This window comes from Vigna unguiculata, chromosome 4, assembly GCF_004118075.2.
Source record: "Vigna unguiculata cultivar IT97K-499-35 chromosome 4, ASM411807v1, whole genome shotgun sequence".
NCBI classification, from domain to species: domain Eukaryota; kingdom Viridiplantae; phylum Streptophyta; class Magnoliopsida; order Fabales; family Fabaceae; genus Vigna; species Vigna unguiculata.
Window position 1 is genome coordinate 25,710,794 of NC_040282.1, and position 20,570 is coordinate 25,731,363.

The window sequence follows — 20,570 nt, forward strand, 5'->3', positions numbered from 1 at the left end:
ACATGTATGTATGGATAAAGCTCCCAAAGAAAAGAAAAATTTTAAAGAGGGCACGTGTTGGCATGCTTGGGACTTATTCATAAGAAAAGGGCATAGATGTAAAATGCAATACTGTTATGGGGACAATGAGGGTTTTGGAGAGACATACCTTCCTACCTTCCTTATTTAAACCATGTTCTAACTTGTTCATTTCCCCACACCAAAACAAAAACCGAAGAAACTTCAAGAGTCACTACAAACTAACCAACCTTGCATGTCAAGTTCCAACTTCATCCATCTCCATTTTTGTTAGTTTCCCTTCATTCTTCATTCCCCACCACAGCAAATTGTTCACTTTCATTCACGTCAAAACCTTAGCATGAGTTCCTGCAAGTCATCGCCATCGTCCTCCAAGACCAAAAAGAAGCAAACCGCAACACAAGATCATCAACAACATGAAACGGTTTGGGGAGGGAGGTATCTTGGTGTGAGGAGGAGGCCGTGGGGAAGGTATGCCGCGGAAATTCGTGACCCTTCCACCAAGGAAAGACATTGGTTGGGCACATTTGATACCGCAGAAGAGGCCGCTCTGACTTACGACAGAGCGGCCCGCTCCATGCGTGGATCACGTGCCCGAACCAATTTTGTGTACCCGGATACGCCACCGGGTTCCTCCGTCACCACCATCCTCTCCCCTGATGAACAAACTCAAACCCAAATTCAAATCCATCAGGTGCAAGAAGACCTCTCGTCTATACTGAACCCGAACCTGTTTTCACAACCTGACCCAAACCCGCAATTTTCCTTGGGCGGGTACTCGGGTGTAACGAACACTCCCACACTTTCTACCAACGAAGTTGTTTCGTGCGGTGGCTATAGCTATAGTTATGGTTACACTGAGGGAGGAAGCAACGTGGAGGATTCACATTCACATTCTCATTCTCATTTTAATCTCTTTGATGATGGTGAAACGCAGCTTCCACCGTTGCCACCGGATATCACAAGCTCCATGGCCTACGAAACGGGGAATGGGTTTTATGGAGACGGCGTCGGGTTTTCGGATCCGAGTTTTAGTATGACTGATACCGGATCGGGTTACCCGTTTTCTGGGTTCGAATCGGGTGATTACGTGGTGCATAGTCCACTTTTTAGTGCAATGCCACCGGTGTCCGATAATGTGGCAATGGGTCACGAAGGTTTTGATTTGGGAAGCTCTTCTTATTTCTTCCGAAATTAGAAAGAGAGTATTCAATGAAAGAATCTGCACAACGAATTTGGAATTCGCATGTTGCAATTTCTTGTTTTGTGTGTTTTTTGTGAGAGTGACTTTGTTTGCAGTTAGTAAGTTATGGATAAAAGTACACATTTCGTATGTTATGTGTTGTGAGGAAAGGGACATGCTTTGATGTGTACTTGGGCTTTGGAGGAGTAGAGGCTTGTAATGGGCCCTCTCTTACTGGGCTTTTTGTCTGTTATGTTGATTTCATTTTCGTAACAATTTGGTCTAATTTGGATTATTTTCGATCTTCACTCAGTTGTTGCTTAAAAATACTCCATTATGTTTAAGAAGCTATTTTATATTTTTCTTATAAACAATATCTGTTAAAAAATCTGACTGACGCTTTTAGTAGGGATTTTCTTTTCAACTACCCTTTTTTTTTCATCTACAATATATTATATATAAAATATAAATCTAGAAACCAGAAGTGTCTCTTCTAACATTTTTTATACTTTCAGTAAATAAATTCTAAAAGAAAAAAAAAACTGTATGTTATCCACATCTAGTACTGTTGATGGTCGAACCAAAGATGATTTCGAAAAAAAAAACAGAACAAAGGCAAAATTTGATTAAAAATCAATACGGTGGAACTAACAATCAGAGTAGATAACAACAAAATATGTGTGGGAAAGAGATATAAATGGGGAAATTCTATTTATAATTATAAATAAAAAATAATGGTGGTTATTTATAGAAATAATAGATGACAATTGTATTTTTTTATCAACAATAAAAGATATATTAATATGTTGTTTCGGCCAAAAAAATTTATATGCACAAGATAATAGAAATTAATTAAGTACAACAATATAATTTCTACTTTCTGTATCATTAATACATAACCAATATTGTACATCAAAATCATGATTTTCAATTGTATATTTTTGTTGTCATTCATATAAATGCAAATGTAGTTGTTCAAAGAAATCTCTTACTGTATAACGAACAAATAAGTATGTGTAAAACTTGCACTCCTCGAAGTTCTTAACTTTTTAGTTAAAAAATGATTACGACATATATGTAATACTTGATTAGATTTTGATAACTTATATATCTACCTTCAAACAAAATAACCCAAGGATTTTAATGTATAAAACTGGACATAAACACCAATCAGAATATGAAAATCTAACTAGTGAGACTTTATGTGTAATCCAAATCCAAGCTTTTACCTAAGTTAAGTTAAATACCTCCTCAACATTCTTCACATGGACCTAAAAATTATATTATTCTTTTTCGCCCATATTTCCCAAACTATAGCAATCCATATACACTTCTACAAATTGTTACTTTTATTGGTCAGCCTATACACCCTAAATTGTTAGAAATGGTTTTTTTCTATATTGTGATGTGTTGTGACAATTCCATACCATTTTTCATACATGTTTCAAATTTTTCCTACTTATATACAGTTAAAGAATTGGTATTGAAATGTTTCCTCAGCCCTACCACACATGACACATTCACGACTTATGACATCCACCCATATTTTGATTAGATTGTCACGAGTTGCGATTCTGTTTAATAATACATTCCAAGGAAAATGTAAAGCCCTTGGTGATGATTTGATATTCCAAAATTTTTCATATAGATTTTTTTTCTTCTCCTATAGTTCGTTTTCTAATTCATTATACGTTGATTTCATTATTTAAATGTTAGTTTGATTATCCTTCCAAACCCACTTATTCCTTCCTCATATCTATTCTACTCTTGCCCAAATCATTCATTAAAATATCAAGATGTGATTTCTCCTTTTTGAACCATTCTTTTAGCCATTCCAATTTCTATTCCCAAGACCCATTGTTGCAAAAATTCATTTCCCCTGTTGTTGCATCCTTGGAAAGAGAATTTGCATATAATCTAGGACACTTTTCTAGAAGAGAGACATCATTGAGCCACCTATTTTTCCAAAACAAAAATCTTATTTCCTCTTCCCCTAAACCAAGAAACCTTTTTTTTATCAAACCAATCTTCTCTTTGTCTCTTCCCACTTGTTTTCCTTTCTCCACTACAGGAATTCATAATTACTTTTACTTATAAAATTTAAGCTTCTCTAAGAACCATACTTTGTCTCCAAGATATCTTTCCACAGGCTATATTTATATTTTTCCAACCACAACTCCATTTTCCAAATAAAGTTATGTTCAAAGATTCTAAGTCTCTAATTCCTAGGCCACCTTCTTCTTTAGATTTTTCACATATCTTTCCAACTTACCCATTCAATTTTCCTACAACTATGTCCCCAACCCCGTACAATTTCCCTTTGAATTCTATTGATTTCATCCTATAGTTTAGATGGCATCTTAAAAAGGGATAAGTGAAACAATGGTAAGCTTGTAATGATTGATTTTGTAAGTGTGATTTTGCCAGCAAAATATAGATACTTTTCTCTCCATTTAGCAAGTTTCTTTCTAACCTTGTTTATCACACCATTCCAAAATTCACTCTTCTTATAATTTTCTCTCACTACCTATATTTAAATATATTGTGTAATGTGAAGTTACTTTTAACATTTTATATCCACATTAAAATGGAGAAAATCTCATTATAGATCATGTTTGAATAATAATGACATCAACCAGAAAAAAGTAATTATATTATGATAAAAATATTCAACAAAGAATTATTCTAAACAAAAAGAAACAATTTAAAACAAAGTAAGGAATGAATGTTGTTTTGCTTGAATTGTCTCTCAGCTTCCTTTTTTCTCTTAATGGCAGTGTTTGTAAGAGATTTGTTGTTTGTATCATATTTTGATATATGATAATTGTTGAAATGGCACATGGAAGTTCCATGGCAATGTTGTTTGTTGCATTCAGTTTTGGTTGATTTACTTTCTATGATACTTTTTAGGTAAAATATATTTTTAGTCCTTAAACTTTGACGTAAAATTGGAATTCATCTTTGTCTCAAATTTTTATATAATTTTGTCCTCAAACTTTGACATAGTTTTGTACTCAAATTTTAAATATCAATAGATATAGTTTTCCTATCCCAATTGCATTAAACTTTATTTTTTTTACGTGTCAAACGACATTTGAAGTTGACATTGGAGTTGTTTACTCTTTAAAATGTTCTAACTCAAATGTTAACATAGAATGTTGCTTAACACGTAAGAAAAGTTTAACACCTTTATATTAAAAGGACTACATCGATTCATTTTTAATGTTTGAAAACTAAAATGTAAGAAAGTTTAGACAAAGACGAATTTCAATTTCACAACCAAGTTTAAGGAGTACAAACACATTTAACTCGTACTTTTCTTATGGAATAAAAATGGCAATGTTCATGTAAATGAATATCATAACTTTCAAATAGAAAGGGTAGTATTACAACTTTCAATACATTAACCAATTTGAAGACTAAATTGACATAAAACTAAAAAGGGAAACCAATTCAACACAAACCTATTAAACTTGTAATGCACTTCGTTTCATATTTGATTTTGATAGGGAAAACAACAATAAACAATATACCAGAGAATGCAGCGGATATAATTTCCCCTAACTTGCAAGAATCTATGAGGAGCAATAATCAAAGAGCAGCAATAATAAATCAACAAAAGCACAAATAAAGGCACCAAGATTTTTAACGTGGAAAACCCCTCAAATCAAGGGTAAAAACCACGAGTCGTCCAGACCAAAGAAATAGCTTCACTATGATCAACAAGAGTACAAAAGAGTCTTAATCAATAGCACAAATTAGTGCCAACACCCAACCAAATAACAAAGCAACAAAGCTTTCAAATAGAGAAGAACAAGAGAGGAAAACCTCTACAAATCACTGCTGCAGTGCGAAATTAATATCTCCCAACTCAGACCTCGTATCAAAGATCCGACCGGTCAGAATGAAGAGCAATGAGTTCCGAACCTGCTGTAAAAATTTCAGCCCGATCCAACGGTGAACGAATCCGCAGCGCCGAATTTACTGCGATAGCTCTATGAAAAACGTGAACAGAATTTTCCCTCTACCTCTCCCTCTATGTGTTAGGGCTTTCAGTGTATTCTGACTCTATTGTTCTGCCTCTCTCTTTATTTTATAGCCTCCTCTCCACTAGGTTTAAGTGAGACATGGACTTCTCAAATTTTGGGCCTTTTCTCCACATAGGAAGGGAGCCCAATACCCAACAAATCTCCCCCTCACAACTATGTGGAGATAACCGCCAAACCGGCGATCTCACAACAAACTTCAAACTTTCCTCTTGGCAATGCTTTAGTCATCATATTAGCACCATTATCATCTGTATGAACTTTTTCCAACTCCAACAACTTAGCATCCAAAGCATCACGTATCCAATGATACCTCACATCAATATGTTTGGATCTAGAATGAAAAGTTGGATTCTTACCAAGATGGATAGCACTTTGGCTATCAACGAACAATGAATAGTTATCTTGCCTAAAACCAAGCTCCTGCAAGAATTTCTTCAACCATAACACCTCCTTGCATGCTTCAGTAATAGCAATGAACTCTGCCTCTGTAGTAGACAACGCTACACACCTTTGTAGTCTTAATTGCCAAGCCACAGCTCCTCCTGCAAACTTTATCAAATAGCCCGAAGTGGATTTTCTGGAATCAATATCCCCAGCCATATCTGAGTTTGAGTAACCCATCAAAGTAGGTTTATCACCTCCAAAACAAAGCTTCATATCAACTGTACCATGAAGATACCTCAAAATCCATTTCACAGCATTCCAATGCTCTCTACCTGGGTTTGACAAAAATCGACTAACTGTACCAACAGCATGTGCAATATCTGGTCTTGTACACACCATCGCATACATCAAACTGCCCACCGCAGATGCATAAGGAACTCTACTCATATTGGTCTTCTCAACTTCATTTGAAGGACTCTGTTTAACACTCAGTTTAAAATGAGTAGCAAGAGGAGTACTCACAGCTTTAGCATTTTCCATCTGGAATCTCTGCAACACCTTCCTAATGTATTGCTCTTGTGATAGATAAATCTTCTTTTCTCTCCTATCACGTGAGATATGTATGCCAAGAATCCTTTTAGCAGCTCCCAAGTCTTTCATGGCAAAAGACTCGCCAAGTGTCTTCTTTAACCTGTCAATTCTGGAAATATCTTTCCCAACAATAAGCATGTCATCAACATATAATAACAGGATAATAAATTCATCATTAGAAAATCTTTTAACAAAGACACAATGATCAGAAGTAGTCTTCATGTAACCCTGCTCACACATAAAAGACTCAAACTTCTTATACCACTGCCTTGGAGCCTGCTTCAAACCGTATAGACTCTTCCTTAGTCTACACACATAATCTTCCTTGCCTTTAACAAGAAAACCATCAGGTTGCTTCATGTATATCTCTTCCTCCAAATTACCATGAAGGAAAGTTGTCTTCACATCTATCTGCTCAACCTCCAAATCAAGAGTAGCAGCTAAACTTAGCACAGTTCTGATGGATGACATTTTCACCACAGGTGAGAAAATCTCATTGAAATCAACACCCTTTTTCTGTCTGAAACCTTTTACCACTAATCTGGCCTTGTACCTTGGAAGCGTAGAATTTGAATCTTGTTTCACCCTGAAAATCCACCTAGTTTCCAATGCCCTTTTGCCCTTAGGCAATTTCACCAAGTCGTAAGTGTGATTATCATGCAAAGATTTCATCTCATCTTGCATTGCATCCAGCCACTGTTTCTTCTCTTCACTATCCAAAGCCTCTTCAAAACACTCAGGTTCTCCACCGTCAGTCAAGGTTATGTACTCATCACAGGAATACCTTGTAGAAGGTTGTTTTTGTCTATTAGACCTCCTGAGTTGGACTTGAGGTGATTCAGGTATATCACCAAGATCGTCATCATCATCATGTTCCTCTTGAGCATCATCAATTGGAACCTCTACTCCACTTCCAAACTGTTGATCATCAACATCACCATGTTGCTCATTGTCTTGAGCTTCCGTTTCAACATTCTCCAAATTGTGAGCGGGCAACCTCATCGGATTACCATCAGTGAGATTACTATCTTTCTCGGGTGTGGTCTTCTCCACCTTATCAATGTCTTTAATGGTCTGGTCTTCCATGAATTGTACATCACGGCTTCTAACAAGCTTCTTCTCAACAGGATCATAAAACCTGTAGCCAAATTCATCCTCACCATAGCCAATAAAGATACATTGCCTTGTCTTTTTATCTAACTTGGATCTTTCATCCTTAGAAACATGAACAAATGCCCTGCAACCAAAGACACGCAAATGATCATAGCTAATATTCTTACCAAACCAAATTTTGTCTGGCACCTCAGTATTCAAAGCAACTGCGGGACTGAGATTAATAACATGCACAGCTGCAAGCAATGCCTCTCCCCAAAAGTGCTTAGGCAACTTTGCTTCTGAAAGCATACATGTAACCCTTTCAACCAAGGTCCTGTTCATCCTCTCCGCTAGACCATTCAACTGAGGAGTTTTAGGAGGAGTCTTCTTGTGTCTAATACCATGCTGCCTGCAATAAACATCAAAAGGTCCACGGTACTCACCACCATTATCACTACGGATGCATTTCAGCTTCTTGCCTGATTGCCTCTCAACCATAGCATGAAATTCCTTGAACTTTTCAAGTACTTGACCTTTCCGCTGAAGAGCATAGACCCATAGCTTCCTGGAACAATCATCAATAAAAGTAACAAAGTAAAGTGCACCACTAAATGACTTTACCTTTAATGGGCCACAAACGTCAGAATGCACCAATTCAAGCAATTCTGACTTCCTTGAGGGTGGATGCTTCTTAAAAGATACTCTGGTTTGTTTACCAGCCATGCAATGAGAACATTTCTCCAATTCTGCATTTCTCAATCCCATAAGCACATCCTTTTTAGCTAAGCAGTTAAGCCCTTTCTCACTTATATGACCAAGCCTCCGGTGCCACAAAGATGCCTCCATATACATAGCATTCACACTGTCTTTAGCAACCAAAGCTTTAGTCCAATACAATTTAGATTGTTTCTCCCCTCTGGCCATAACCAAGTTACCTTTAGTGAGCTTCCATTTACTAGAACCAAAGTGATTGTCATAACCACAATCATCAAGCAACTGCACAGAGATTAAATTAAAACGGACATCCGGAGCATGTTTGACTCCTTTAAGCAACAACTGCACTCCCATGTTGGTTTGCAGGCAAACATCACCAACACCAATCACTTTAGACTCACCATCATTACCCATCTTCAACACTCCAAAATCACCAGAAGTGTAAGATGTGAAGAACTCCTTCCTAGGTGTAACATGCAGTGTAGCACCACTATCAATAATCCACATGCTCTCATCAGATACAAGATTAACGGACTCAAAGTCACGAAGAAGAACAAGATCATCATCTGTAGCAGTAGTGACAAGATCATCATCATCATGATCATTCTCTCTCTGTTTGCACTTCTTGTCTTTGTTCTCCTTTTTCCACTTAAAACAGTATTTCTGAATGTGCTCAGTTTTATGACAAAAATGGCACTCTAAATTCTTGTATCTTGACTTGGACTTGCTCCTACTCTTCTCTCTACCACCTTTATGTTCCTTTTTCTGACTTCTCCCCCTAGCTTCTGTAACAAGCATCTCAGACTGAGATGAAGAACCATGTGCCTTCCTTCTCATCTCTTCATTAAGAGCACCGCTCTTTGCCATCTGAAAAGAAACAACACCATTCGAGGCAGAGTTTGTAATTGAAACCCGAAATACCTCCCAAGACTCTGGTAGAGTATTAAGCAACCATAATCCCATAACTTCGTCATCAAACTTTATGCCCATTCCTGACAATTGATCTAGGAGCCCTTGAAACTCATTTAAGTGATCAGAAATAGAAGAATTCTCCCTGTACCTCAAATTCATCAAGCAATTTAACAAATACAATTTATTATTGCCCGACTTAGAAGCATACAAAGACTCAATCTTCTCCCACAAAGCTTTGGCATGTGTCTCATTAGCAATATGATTATAAACATTATCTTCAACATATTGCCGAATAAAACCACATACCTGTTGGTGCTCAAAGTCCCATTCTTCTTCAGACATAGAATCTGGCTTCTGTGTAGTAAAGACCGGAAGATGCAATTTCTTGACAAATAATAAATCTTTCATCTTGCCCTTCCACAAATGATAATTTGTACCATTCAAAGCAACCATCTTTGCATTTGCCTCCATCATTCAAGCAAGTAAATATAGCCCAACCAAGAGCTCTGATGCCACTCTGATGGGGAAAACAACAATAAACAATATACCAGAGAATGCAGCGGATATAATTTCCCCTAACTTGCAAGAATCTATGAGGAGCAATAATCAAAGAGCAGCAATAATAAATCAACAAAAGCACAAATAAAGGCACCAAGATTTTTAACGTGGAAAACCCCTCAAATCAAGGGTAAAAACCACGAGTCGTCCAGACCAAAGAAATAGCTTCACTATGATCAACAAGAGTACAAAAGAGTCTTAATCAATAGCACAAATTAGTGCCAACACCCAACCAAATAACAAAGCAACAAAGCTTTCAAATAGAGAAGAACAAGAGAGGAAAACCTATACAAATCACTGCTGCAGTGCAAAATTAATATCTCCCAACTCAGACCTTGTATCAAAGATCCGACCGGTCAGAATGAAGAGCAATGAGTTCCGAACCTGCTGTAAAAATTTCAGCCCGATCCAACGGTGAACGAATCCGCAGCGCCGAATTTACTGCGATAGCTCTATGAAAAACGTGAACAGAATTTTCTCTCTACCTCTCCCTCTATGTGTTAGGGCTTTCAGTGTATTCTGACTCTATTGTTCTGCCTCTCTCTTAGCCTCCTCTCCACTAGGTTTAAGTGAGACATGGACTTCTCAAATTTTGAGCCTTTTCTCCACATAGGAAGGGAGCCCAATACCCAACAGATTTCAACATGAATTTAATTATTGTAAATTTCGCAACTAAAATTCATACTAATTTTGAATTCTGATAATAATTTCATTGCAAAAACCATCATTAATAAGATTTGTAAAGATTTTTATTAAAAAACTTTAGAATTTAGTTATTGCAAATTTCGAAACTAAAATTCATACTAATTTTGGGTTCTGTTAATAATTTCATTGCAAAAACCATTATTATAATAAGATTGTAAAGATTTTTATCAAAAACTATAGACAAATTGGAACCAAGATAAATCACTTATATTCCATAAAAGTAGATGTTAGAATATAGTAAAACTAATTTGAAATGTTCTTTACTTTTTTTCGATTGAAACACATTATTTTAAGCTTAATAGGGGTTTAGAATAGCAAAATTATGTGGTATAAACCCATTATTTGATCCCATTTGTAAACAATAGAAACAAGAGAGCCAAACCCATTTCTCTAACATATTTTCTTCACTCTTGATAACAACAAAGTAAGGTGAATAAGACGTTACTATTCATGACATGAAATGTATGTAAAGGATAAAGCTCAATTATATTTTTTTTTCTTCTTTTCCAATTGCAACCGTCTAAATGTAATTGCAAGGATGAAAAAAAAATTCTCTCATAATTAACATTTTTTCTTTTTTGAAAAACTTTGTCTCTAGATACAACCCCATCTCTCACATCTTTCACACAATTTCTAAAAACCTAAGAAAATCTATATTCTCCTCTCCTCTTCCTTTCTTATAGTTATGTAAATTTTTAGTCATTTAATTTCAATTAATTAGGGTTACAATGAAGTTTTATTTCCTTCATACTATACTACCCCGTAAAGTATGCTTTTCTCTCTATTTAAACTTCCTGTAAAGCAACTTAAATGGGAGAGTATATAACTTTGAAGCTTCAATTTCATTGTTAGAGTGTCATTTACTTCATTAAAATAAGAAAATTAATCCTAATCTCAAACTCTTTATTTTGTCACATTTTCATTTAAATATAAATTTTGTCTAATTTTATTTTTCGTCTATATATGAATTTGTAAATTCTAAATCCACAAATAAATTCTTTGGGTATGAAAACCTGTTAAGATTCAAAAGTTATCTTATTTGAATTTTTATATTATTTGAAGTTTTATAGAGAAAGTAACGAATAAAACAAATTTTTAGATTTACTTATAAAATGTTTATACATTATTTTTGTATTTATTGTTTTGATTTTAATTTTTTATATTTATTATGTTTCCTGGAGAGTAACCTAATTACTAGAGCATATTAGTATGTCCAAATTATTTTCTATTTTATCTTTTAAATAATAAAAATAATATTGATATCATGCAGTAAAATTTAAAGATAAAACGTCAAGAAAAATGTAAGAAAAAAAATAATATCTGAATTTATATATTAATATAGATACGAAAAATGTAAATATTAAAGTCTCCGGCACGACTTTGATGATATATCTCAAAACCAATGCTGGTTATACACGTGCAATAATTGACCAAAATATTATTATCATAAAAACTCCATTCGACACGTGCATAAACTTTGTTGCCGAGTTTCGTTCCGAGTTCGTTGGGCCAGGTGAACCTGAAATAACACATACGAAAATACTATTAATAATTATTTTTCATTCTTACTGATGCAATACACAGTTTAAACATTTACCTTATTATGATTTATTATGTTTTTAAAGTGGTATTAGTAGAATTCAAACTCTAATAAATCTCAACGGACTTTTCATTATTATCTTCTTTCAATAACTATTAATAAATAGTTCCTGGTGTAAGTATGATTTTAAATTACTTACTACAAAATTTGTTAAACTTTGTACATATAATTTTCTTAATAATAATCTAAAGCTGTTTTGTGCGATTTATAGACAACTAGTTTTTTTTTTTTTTTTTTTTATTTATCCCTCATATCCCATTCTAGTAACAAAGGCAACGATTATCAAGATATTAAAAAAGGCTTTTACTTTAATTATAGTAATAATATTTTATATTTATTTCATACATCATTATTATCACTTTTTCAATTTATCAAATATTCAAGGAATGAGATACAATATTTTATTTTTCGTAGAAAAGATACGCAACTTAATAAAACTCTATTTATCTCTTTAATTAATTAATTAATTAATTATATTGACTCATTTTAAATAATATAAGAACTAATAAAAAATAAAATAAAAAAATTGAAAGTGTTGCTAAAAGGAAAACTTACTTGTGAGACAAGACAATGGATTAACATGTTGGCCACATCTAGCAGGCAATTGCTGAGCTTGAGTGACATTGATGCCAGCTTGTTCTGCTTGTCTTGTGCCTCTGTTACTCACCAAGCTACACAAGCATTCTGCATCAGATTCAATCACAGATTTCAGAGGCTCACAGCAACTATCTGGAGGCTCTTCACCGCCATTCAGATACCTTAAGCAAGGTGAAAGCTTGTTCAGACAAGAACTATCTTCAGCACTTCCTCTTGCCACACATTGCAACACTACAACAAATGCAATGCAACACAGTGCCCTCCACACTGTTTCCATTATTTTCATTGATGGTTATAGTTTTTCTGTGCTTTTGATGATGAGTAGTATTTATATGTCAACCTTTGAATGTAGAAGGAGAAAAAAAAATGATTTGAAAATGAAGTTGATTAGAAGTTGGTGATCAAACTTGTAGCCATGGTTGACCCTTTTGGCCTTTGTTCATCATGTTGTGGAAGCTTTTGAATGTGTGGCTCGGAGATAAGAAGACGGTTCCACGGGTAATGTCACAGTTGGATAGGTGAAGCTACTTTCGTTCTCAAGCTACACATATTCAAAGAAAATAATATATGTTATTTATCACATATACCTAATTTTCATTCAAATAATAAATTACATATTAAATATAGAAAAATAATAATACGTTTCTTTTATTCAAATAAATCTATAAATATTGAATTTTAACTTATTAAAATTTTGTATTTCTTCTAGAAGTAGCAATTAGCGACAATATCACTTTTATCTTTCACTACTCAGAGAATATTTAAAGTTCTTACTAACCAATAAAGCAATATTTTTTTTTGGTTTTTTATTGTTTAACTAACCCAGAGACATGTATTTACCCTTTTGAAGAGTTAATGTGCTAAACAGCTGCAACAAAGTGTCGGGTATTTTACGTATCAGAGTACTTTAAAAAAAAATACAAATAATGAATAACCTTAAAATAAATTATAAAAAATCGTACGTTATCTTAAGATACAACATTATTATTTATTAAATAATAAAATTAATCTTTTAAAACATATTTTTTAATATTTTGAAATGATATTGAAGTGATTTTCGAGACTCGGTTTTTACTACATTTTCTAAGTTAAATGATTGGTTATAAATTTAATTTTTAAAATTAAAATAAAATCAGTTTTAGGAAATTTTTTTAACAGAAATCACAGTCGTTCAATATGATTTATCTATATTTAAGAATTTATTTTAAATTTTTCTAATTTAATAGTTTAAGAAAATACTCCTTTTAATCAAAAATAAAAATTATAGTGATTCATTGTGCAGTAAAACTTTAATATCTAAGTTTTGCTGACACTTGTACGTCTATTATCATTGTTTGTTGTTATGTGAAAATTTAATCATAAATTAAAAGAAAAAAGAATATAAGGGGCCAAATTAACCCATGTTAAAAATCCAAAAATACATGACTCGGAGTTAAAACTTATCATGAAGAATTAAAAGTTCCTTATATTGCTCACCAAATGAGTGGCTAAAAGAGTCTTAACCTCAAGGCACCCTGAGATTTTTTCTTTATGCACCACCATTGTTTCTCTTCTTGCACCCCATAAAACCTATAATCTCTGCTTTACCTCATTAAAATTATAATAAAAGTCCTTTCACATCTTATTTTAAATGTTTTCTGGACTAAGTTCAGAATGTTAAAAAATATATTTTGAATTGATTTTTTTTAAATATTTCTAAATATAAAAATATCTTTTGAAACAACTACAAAAATATTTTTCTGAATTGAATATCTCATAAGATATTTTTGAATTTAGATTTTGAAACACTAGCCCTTCTCTACCAGGGATGGCAACGGGTGGGACGGGCGGGGTGAGATTGGGTTTCGCTATTCTATATCCATCTCCATAAAAAAATTTATCCCTACTCCTTTATTCAAATTCAACGGATACCAAACTTTTGTTTCATTCCTATTCCCACAAGGTAACAAGTATACTTTTGTACCCATACCCGTACCCATTTTCTTACTCTTTCAATATTAATTAATTATTTTTTTATAAAACATTAAAAAATTAAGATAAAGGAAATATAGTATTATCAAATATTCAATATTAAAAGAATGGTTGTTTCTTTGATATCAAATATCTAGAAATAAATTATAATTAAATACATTTCAAATTAAAATATCAAATAAAATCTTATGAGAACCAAAATATTTATTAACTTTACAAGTATATTAATGGAACCTAGTAGATAAAATTTAAAAATAAAAATAAAATATAAAAGAAAAACAAATATTTAAATTAAAATATATTTTAAATGTTTCTTTACTTCACATTTTTAAACTAAAATAAATCTCTTTTTTATATACTAATAGAAGTTATAATAATCAAAATCACACAAAAGAACAAATATTAAACTAATAATAATAATAATAATAATAATAATAATAATAATAATAATAAAATTAACATATCATGTATCTTTCGAACTTCAATATATCTTAGATGGTGATAAAAAAATTCATAACAATTAGATTAATTTTTTATATTATAGTAAATAAAATTTATTTATACAATTATAGTGACAAAATTACAGTATGATTGATAATGAGTTAGAAAATAAAAAATAATTATATAAAATATATCAAAATAGTTTCTACATGATAAAAATAAACAACAAATAAAATATTAGAAAATTATCTAATGGATGTCTTGGAAAAATATTTGAGAGACTATTGAATGAAATCACACAAAGGAAAACAAATATATAATTAAGGATATGACAAGATGAAGAATACCTTAGAGATCTAAGAAAACTTTTCAAATATCAACATAGTCAATGGTTGAAAAATAACGAAATTCTTTTTAGCGAAACAAAAATGTTCTTAAAATGAAACAAAAATTAATAGTAGTAGAGTAAAGAAGATAATATTTTTATATTACATAGTAAATGAAAGGTTCATGCTATTGAACACTTAACTCTAAAGTGTTAAACATTCTCATGTGAAAGAAAAATATACAATAAATAAAAATATTAAAAAAGAATAGAAATATTCAAATGTGAGACATTAAAAATATTTAATTGACATACATAATTTGAACATAATTGAATAAAGGTTATGATAAAATGAAAAATATATTGGAGATGCGAATGAATTTCATGACAAACCAAATAATTAGAAGAAATAAAAAATAGAAAGTGTCTAGTAATGTGTGTGTGTCTATATATATATATATTAGTAAAAAACATTCTGATCTAATTTTTTCTAAACTGCACATTTTGTCTTGTCTTCTGTTTTCATTCTTCCAACTTCAAGTATCGGTACGTTGTCTTCTTCCAATTACACCCCTTAACATTCTTCTCTTTCCTTTCTTTGAAATTGGACATATACATCAAACCTTATATAGACAATGACGTTTATGGTATGCTTGTTGGTAAATGATGAAATCAAAATTAGAATACTTAGCACGTGACAATTGAAGTTTATTATTTGTTTATTTTTTTTATTTTTCAGGAATCAATCGGAGAAAGTTGACTTGTTGATCAAAACACTAATTAAAGAATTTTCATTGTGTTGAATGTCATTTTATATTTATTTTTATAATTATTTAGATTTGTATGAACTTGAGTTTATTTTAACTTTATTTAAAATTTATGATAGTGATGTATTTTATTTTATTTTATTTGAATTTATGATTAAATATTTATTTTTTAAATAATTTTGTGAATACCTGTGGATACCCCGGATATGAAAAATATAGACAGATACCCGCATAATAGATACCCGATGAATATGGGTACAGGTACGGGGCAGATATTTATCTAGTGGATAGGATAAGAGAGCTACTATCCGGACCCTACCCGCTCCGTTGACATCCCTAGTCGAAACTAGCATGACATGATATAAACTTGATCTATCATTAACTCAGCGTGAATTCAACTCGACTTAGAATAAGGTGGATTTGACTCAAATCGAAACGTCTTTTGTCAGAGATTGAGACGAGTCGAAACTCAATAGTGAGATATATTAGATCTATCTCATTAGATTTAATCTAATATTAAGAGTGAATTCAATCTATATTTAATCCAATTAATTTTGAATTAAAAATAATTCAAATAAATTTAATTAATTTAGTTAAAATATATGAAAATTATAAATCCAAAATATTTTATTAAATTTAAATTCGATATTTTGAAAAATCAAATTCATATCCACCCATATTTAAAACTAATTATTAAATAAAACTATAAATCATTGAAAGTGAGGGATTTTCTCAATTCGATTTATTTGGCAAAAAGAAATCGAAATCGTGCGCCTTTATGAAACAAAAGTCTAGAACAGTGAAAGTGAGGATCTTTATTCCTTGCCTAGAATTTACTCAAGAGTACCGAGCAAGTAAACTTTATTCAGATGGAAACACGAATCCACAATAATACACAACACCCCATAATAGTAAAATTTCCCGATCATAAAATCTCTTACCACGTACCCACCAAGCCTCTCCCATCTACATCCCCACAAAAATAAATTTCTTGTCACTAAACAATGTCTGCAACTTCCATTTCAAACCTCACCATGGAAGAAAGGTTCCAGGAGCTGCAAAAGGCAAAGGAAACACCTTCACCAGCCCTGGGAAACGCCAAAATCCAAAGAGTACCACCGCACCTTCTCCGCAACCGAAAGAATTTCAACAAACACTACTCCCCAAAGTTAGTGTCATTTGGTCCCATCCACCATGGTGATCTCAATCTACACCTGGGAGAACAGTATAAAAAAATGTGGGCAGCAGAGTACATTGGCAGCACCAGAACAACCCTTCCAAAACTGCACAAAAAGTTTGTACAAAACAGGGAATCCCTGAAGCCCCTCTTCGACGAGGATATTCTCACAAAAAATGGCAGGTTTTCGAAGTACGAGGAACAAGGTTTTGAAACTCGGGAGGACATGATCAGTTGGATGCTGTTCGTGGACGGGTGCGCCCTTCTGCACATTCTGGAACATGCGAAGCTCCACGAACCGGGTAAAATGAACGTGAAGGTGGACCAGCTTGTGCTGGTGATGCAGGACGCGCTTCTGCTGGAGAACCAGCTTCCGTTCCCGCTGCTGAAACATCTATGGAGGGACTCCAAAGAAGAGCTTATCGAAATTATGAAAGGGTTTCTTCGTTGCCACCATTGGGCCACCAATGAAGATCAGGTAAACTTTAGAGCGGATTTCCCACAGCCTACTCATCTTCTCCACCTTCAACGCTCTATCATCCTTTACGAATCTCCAACTAAGACCGACAAGAAAGGATTCTGTGTTCCAAAGCGCAACACCGGCAAGCGAAGCGAGACTCAAAATGTTTCACCTCAAAAGCAAGACGACATGGTAACATACAGGTACAGTTTAAATTGCTCCCAATCATTTGCTGATAAACAAAGTGTAAACAGAAAAAAAATTGAGAAATGAGAGTTTAGTGACGAGACATTCTTATCTAATTAGGTTATTTTACATACATGGAAGCAAATTTTGTCTAGATAAATGGGTAAGTCATAATCATGAGTAAGTAGTCATGATAACTTTAATATAAAATATTGATACTGGATTCGTCTTCACTCTTAACGACTTCACTTCTTCAAAATTTCATGATTAAGTTGTGCGGCGTTCTCACGACTTCATTTTTGAAATCTTCATGAGTTTATACAAGAATTTTTTAGTGATCAGAAGTATTTGTTTACTTACCCTTTTTCACGATATGTGTACAAATTTACTCGAGATGTGTAAAAAAAAAACTGTGTAATCATAAATAGGTGGTATTTTGGTATGATTTATAATTTGTGTGTCTGAATTGTGTAGGAACATAAAGGAGTTGAAAGCAGCAGGGATTGAATTCATGTCAAGCAAGACTCGAAGGCCAAAAGACATATCTTTCTCCCTTGGATGGTTTCATTCAACACTGAAGCTTCCCGAGATTGTTGTGGATGACACAACAGCTGCTACTGTGCTGAACCTGATAGCATATGAGATGTGTCCTGATTTTCAGAATGACTATGGGATTTGCTCTTATGTGTCGTTCTTGGACTCACTCATAGACCACCCAGATGATGTGAAGGCACTGAGATCAGAACGAATTTTGCTGAACTCACTAGGGAGTGATGAGGAAGTGGCTGAACTTTTTAATACCCTTAGCACTGACTTAGTGCCTGACATGGGAAAATATGCTGATCTTAGAAATCAAATTGAGAAGCATTACAAGAATAAACTTAGGACTTGGTTGGCTCTTGGGTGTAGTACCTATTTCAGCAACCCTTGGGCCATCATTGCATTCCACGCTGCAGTTGTGGGTCTTGTCCTAACCTTTGTCCAAACTTGGTATGCTATTCGCCCACCAAAATGATATCTTTGTTGCTGTTTTATGTATGATTGGAATGTCTTGGACTTAGTTATGGAATCTCCAAAATTATGGATAGTGTCTTTAAATTGGTTTCATGGATCTTTATATTCGGTGGCGGATCTTGATTAATATTTTAGGAGAAGTCAAAATAATATAATCAAAATTTATATATTTAATTATTGTCACTGAGACAAAGATAATGAATACATAATTTAGTATAACCATAACTATATAAAGAAATAATAATTATTGTCATTTGTTGTTTCATATTCTTGAGTGAGTAGTATCATGGTTCAAAATATTTGTGAAAAAGTTAAATTTGTCTTGTTTTCATCTTCACATAGTTTCCTTTTTTATCATTTTTAAAATATAATTTGTTCTTGTATTATTTACCAATATATATTTTTTAAAGACTAAGACTAAAGAATAATTTGTCATAATCTAATAAAAAATTGAGACATAAATACTAAAATAAAAATTCATGATAATTAAGCTACAAATAAAAATAAATTATAAAAATATACATAGTACAATATTTTTTTCTTCTATATTCTTAAAAATGAATATACAAAAAGCTCGTTAGATAAAAAATAATTTTAACTATTAAACTAATATTTCACTATCAAGTAAGACAAAAAAGTATTTTTTTTTCAAGAAGGGAAGAGAATTTATAAGAGATAAGAGTAGACAACAATAATTTTTCTCTTTAAAAATACAAAAAAACAAGTAAAAGTAAAAGATGAGAACAATATGTGAAAAACTAAGGAGACAAATAAAAAAATCTTAATAATTTTTTTTATTCTTTATTATATTTGATTTAAAATTACATTATCAATTAATATTAAATATTAAGATTTATAAATCAAATAAAAAGATTTAATTTAATTTTCTTTGATTTTTGACATACTACACATAATTTTAAAAGTTTAAATACTATACATAATTTAAAATGTTTCAAAATTTATAATTGCATAAATTATAAAAAAATTAAAATTATCGAGCATACATAATTTAAATTTTTTTAAAAAACTTAAATACATAAATTAAAAAAAAATCAAAGTTTTTTTGGGGGGGGTGGGGGGGGTGGGGGGGGGGGGGGGGGGGGATGCCCCCCTCTTGTTCCTATTATAGAACTGTCAAAATGGGTAACCCAGCTCGACCCACCACGGTTGATCACTTAGTGAGTCAACTCAACTCGACTCACTTATTAGCGAACCAAAAATATTCGAACCCGACCCGGCCCACCACGGGTTGGTGGGTTAAACCGGTTGACTCACGAGCTCACTTAATTAAAAAAAATACAATTTTTTTAATTTTTTTCAGTCAAAACTAAATTATAATTCTAATTAAAATCTAAATAAACTTTAATACAATCCAAATACAAATCAAAATCACAAAAATACAAATTATCTATGTGTTGGCTAAAAAAAACCTAACATGACCCAAATACAAAGCCCAACTTAACACAAAACACTTGTGTGACCATTTATTTGCGGGTTGGTGAGCCAACCCGGCTCATCACGGGTTCAACCCGGGTGAGTCGGGTTCTAGGTGAACGGGTCAAAAATCAACTCGTATTAAAATTTATAAAAAAAATTCAACTCAACCTGGCCTGAACCCATGATGAGCCAGGTTGGCTCGCGAGTTCCAACTCATTTTGACAGCTCTACCCTATTATAGTCCACCATTGTTTATATTGTAATATGATCAATAACGATGTTCTTATAAGGGTAATTACCATATATAATTTGGTTTTTGTAAAATTTCACTAAAGGCATTTTGTATGGTTTGATTATTGATGTAGGTAGAGGTGATTTATATATAG

The 20,570-nt window shown here is 32.7% G+C and overlaps 3 protein-coding genes across 3 annotated transcripts; 2 read left to right on the top strand and 1 right to left on the bottom strand.

Annotated features, from left to right (window-relative positions):
- The first annotated feature begins 211 nt into the window (after window positions 1-211).
- LOC114182611 (ethylene-responsive transcription factor LEP-like) lies at window positions 212-1,465 on the top strand. Its single transcript, XM_028069509.1, has one exon. The coding sequence runs from the start codon at window positions 359-361 to the stop codon at window positions 1,214-1,216; it is 858 nt and encodes a 285-aa protein (XP_027925310.1). The 5' UTR covers window positions 212-358; the 3' UTR covers window positions 1,217-1,465.
- A 10,070-nt stretch (window positions 1,466-11,535) lies between these two features.
- Window positions 11,536-12,691, bottom strand: LOC114182654 (lipid transfer-like protein VAS). The gene is made up of 2 exons (XM_028069565.1): window positions 12,365-12,691; window positions 11,536-11,728 (listed from the first exon to the last, which is right to left on the bottom strand). Exons 1-2 carry the CDS (start codon window positions 12,681-12,683, stop codon window positions 11,619-11,621), a joined length of 429 nt encoding a protein of 142 aa, XP_027925366.1. The 5' UTR covers window positions 12,684-12,691; the 3' UTR covers window positions 11,536-11,618.
- Window positions 12,692-16,814: 4,123 nt separating this feature from the next.
- Window positions 16,815-18,879, top strand: LOC114181614 (UPF0481 protein At3g47200-like). The gene is made up of 2 exons (XM_028068115.1): window positions 16,815-17,750; window positions 18,208-18,879. The coding sequence occupies exons 1-2, from the start codon at window positions 16,915-16,917 to the stop codon at window positions 18,746-18,748; spliced, it is 1,377 nt and encodes a 458-aa protein (XP_027923916.1). The 5' UTR covers window positions 16,815-16,914; the 3' UTR covers window positions 18,749-18,879.
- The last annotated feature ends 1,691 nt before the right edge of the window (window positions 18,880-20,570 follow it).

Coding starts and splice junctions, on each gene's coding strand:
- LOC114182611 (XM_028069509.1), top strand. CDS start 359: ATGAGTTCCTGCAAGTCATCGCCATCGTCCTCCAAGACCAAAAAGAAG.
- LOC114182654 (XM_028069565.1), bottom strand. CDS start 12,683: ATGGAAACAGTGTGGAGGGCACTGTGTTGCATTGCATTTGTTGTAGTG. Junction 11,729..12,364: donor TCCATTGTCTTGTCTCACAA/GTAAGTTTTCCT, acceptor GTGTTATTTCAG/GTTCACCTGGCCCAACGAAC.
- LOC114181614 (XM_028068115.1), top strand. CDS start 16,915: ATGTCTGCAACTTCCATTTCAAACCTCACCATGGAAGAAAGGTTCCAG. Junction 17,751..18,207: donor GACGACATGGTAACATACAG/GTACAGTTTAAA, acceptor TGAATTGTGTAG/GAACATAAAGGAGTTGAAAG.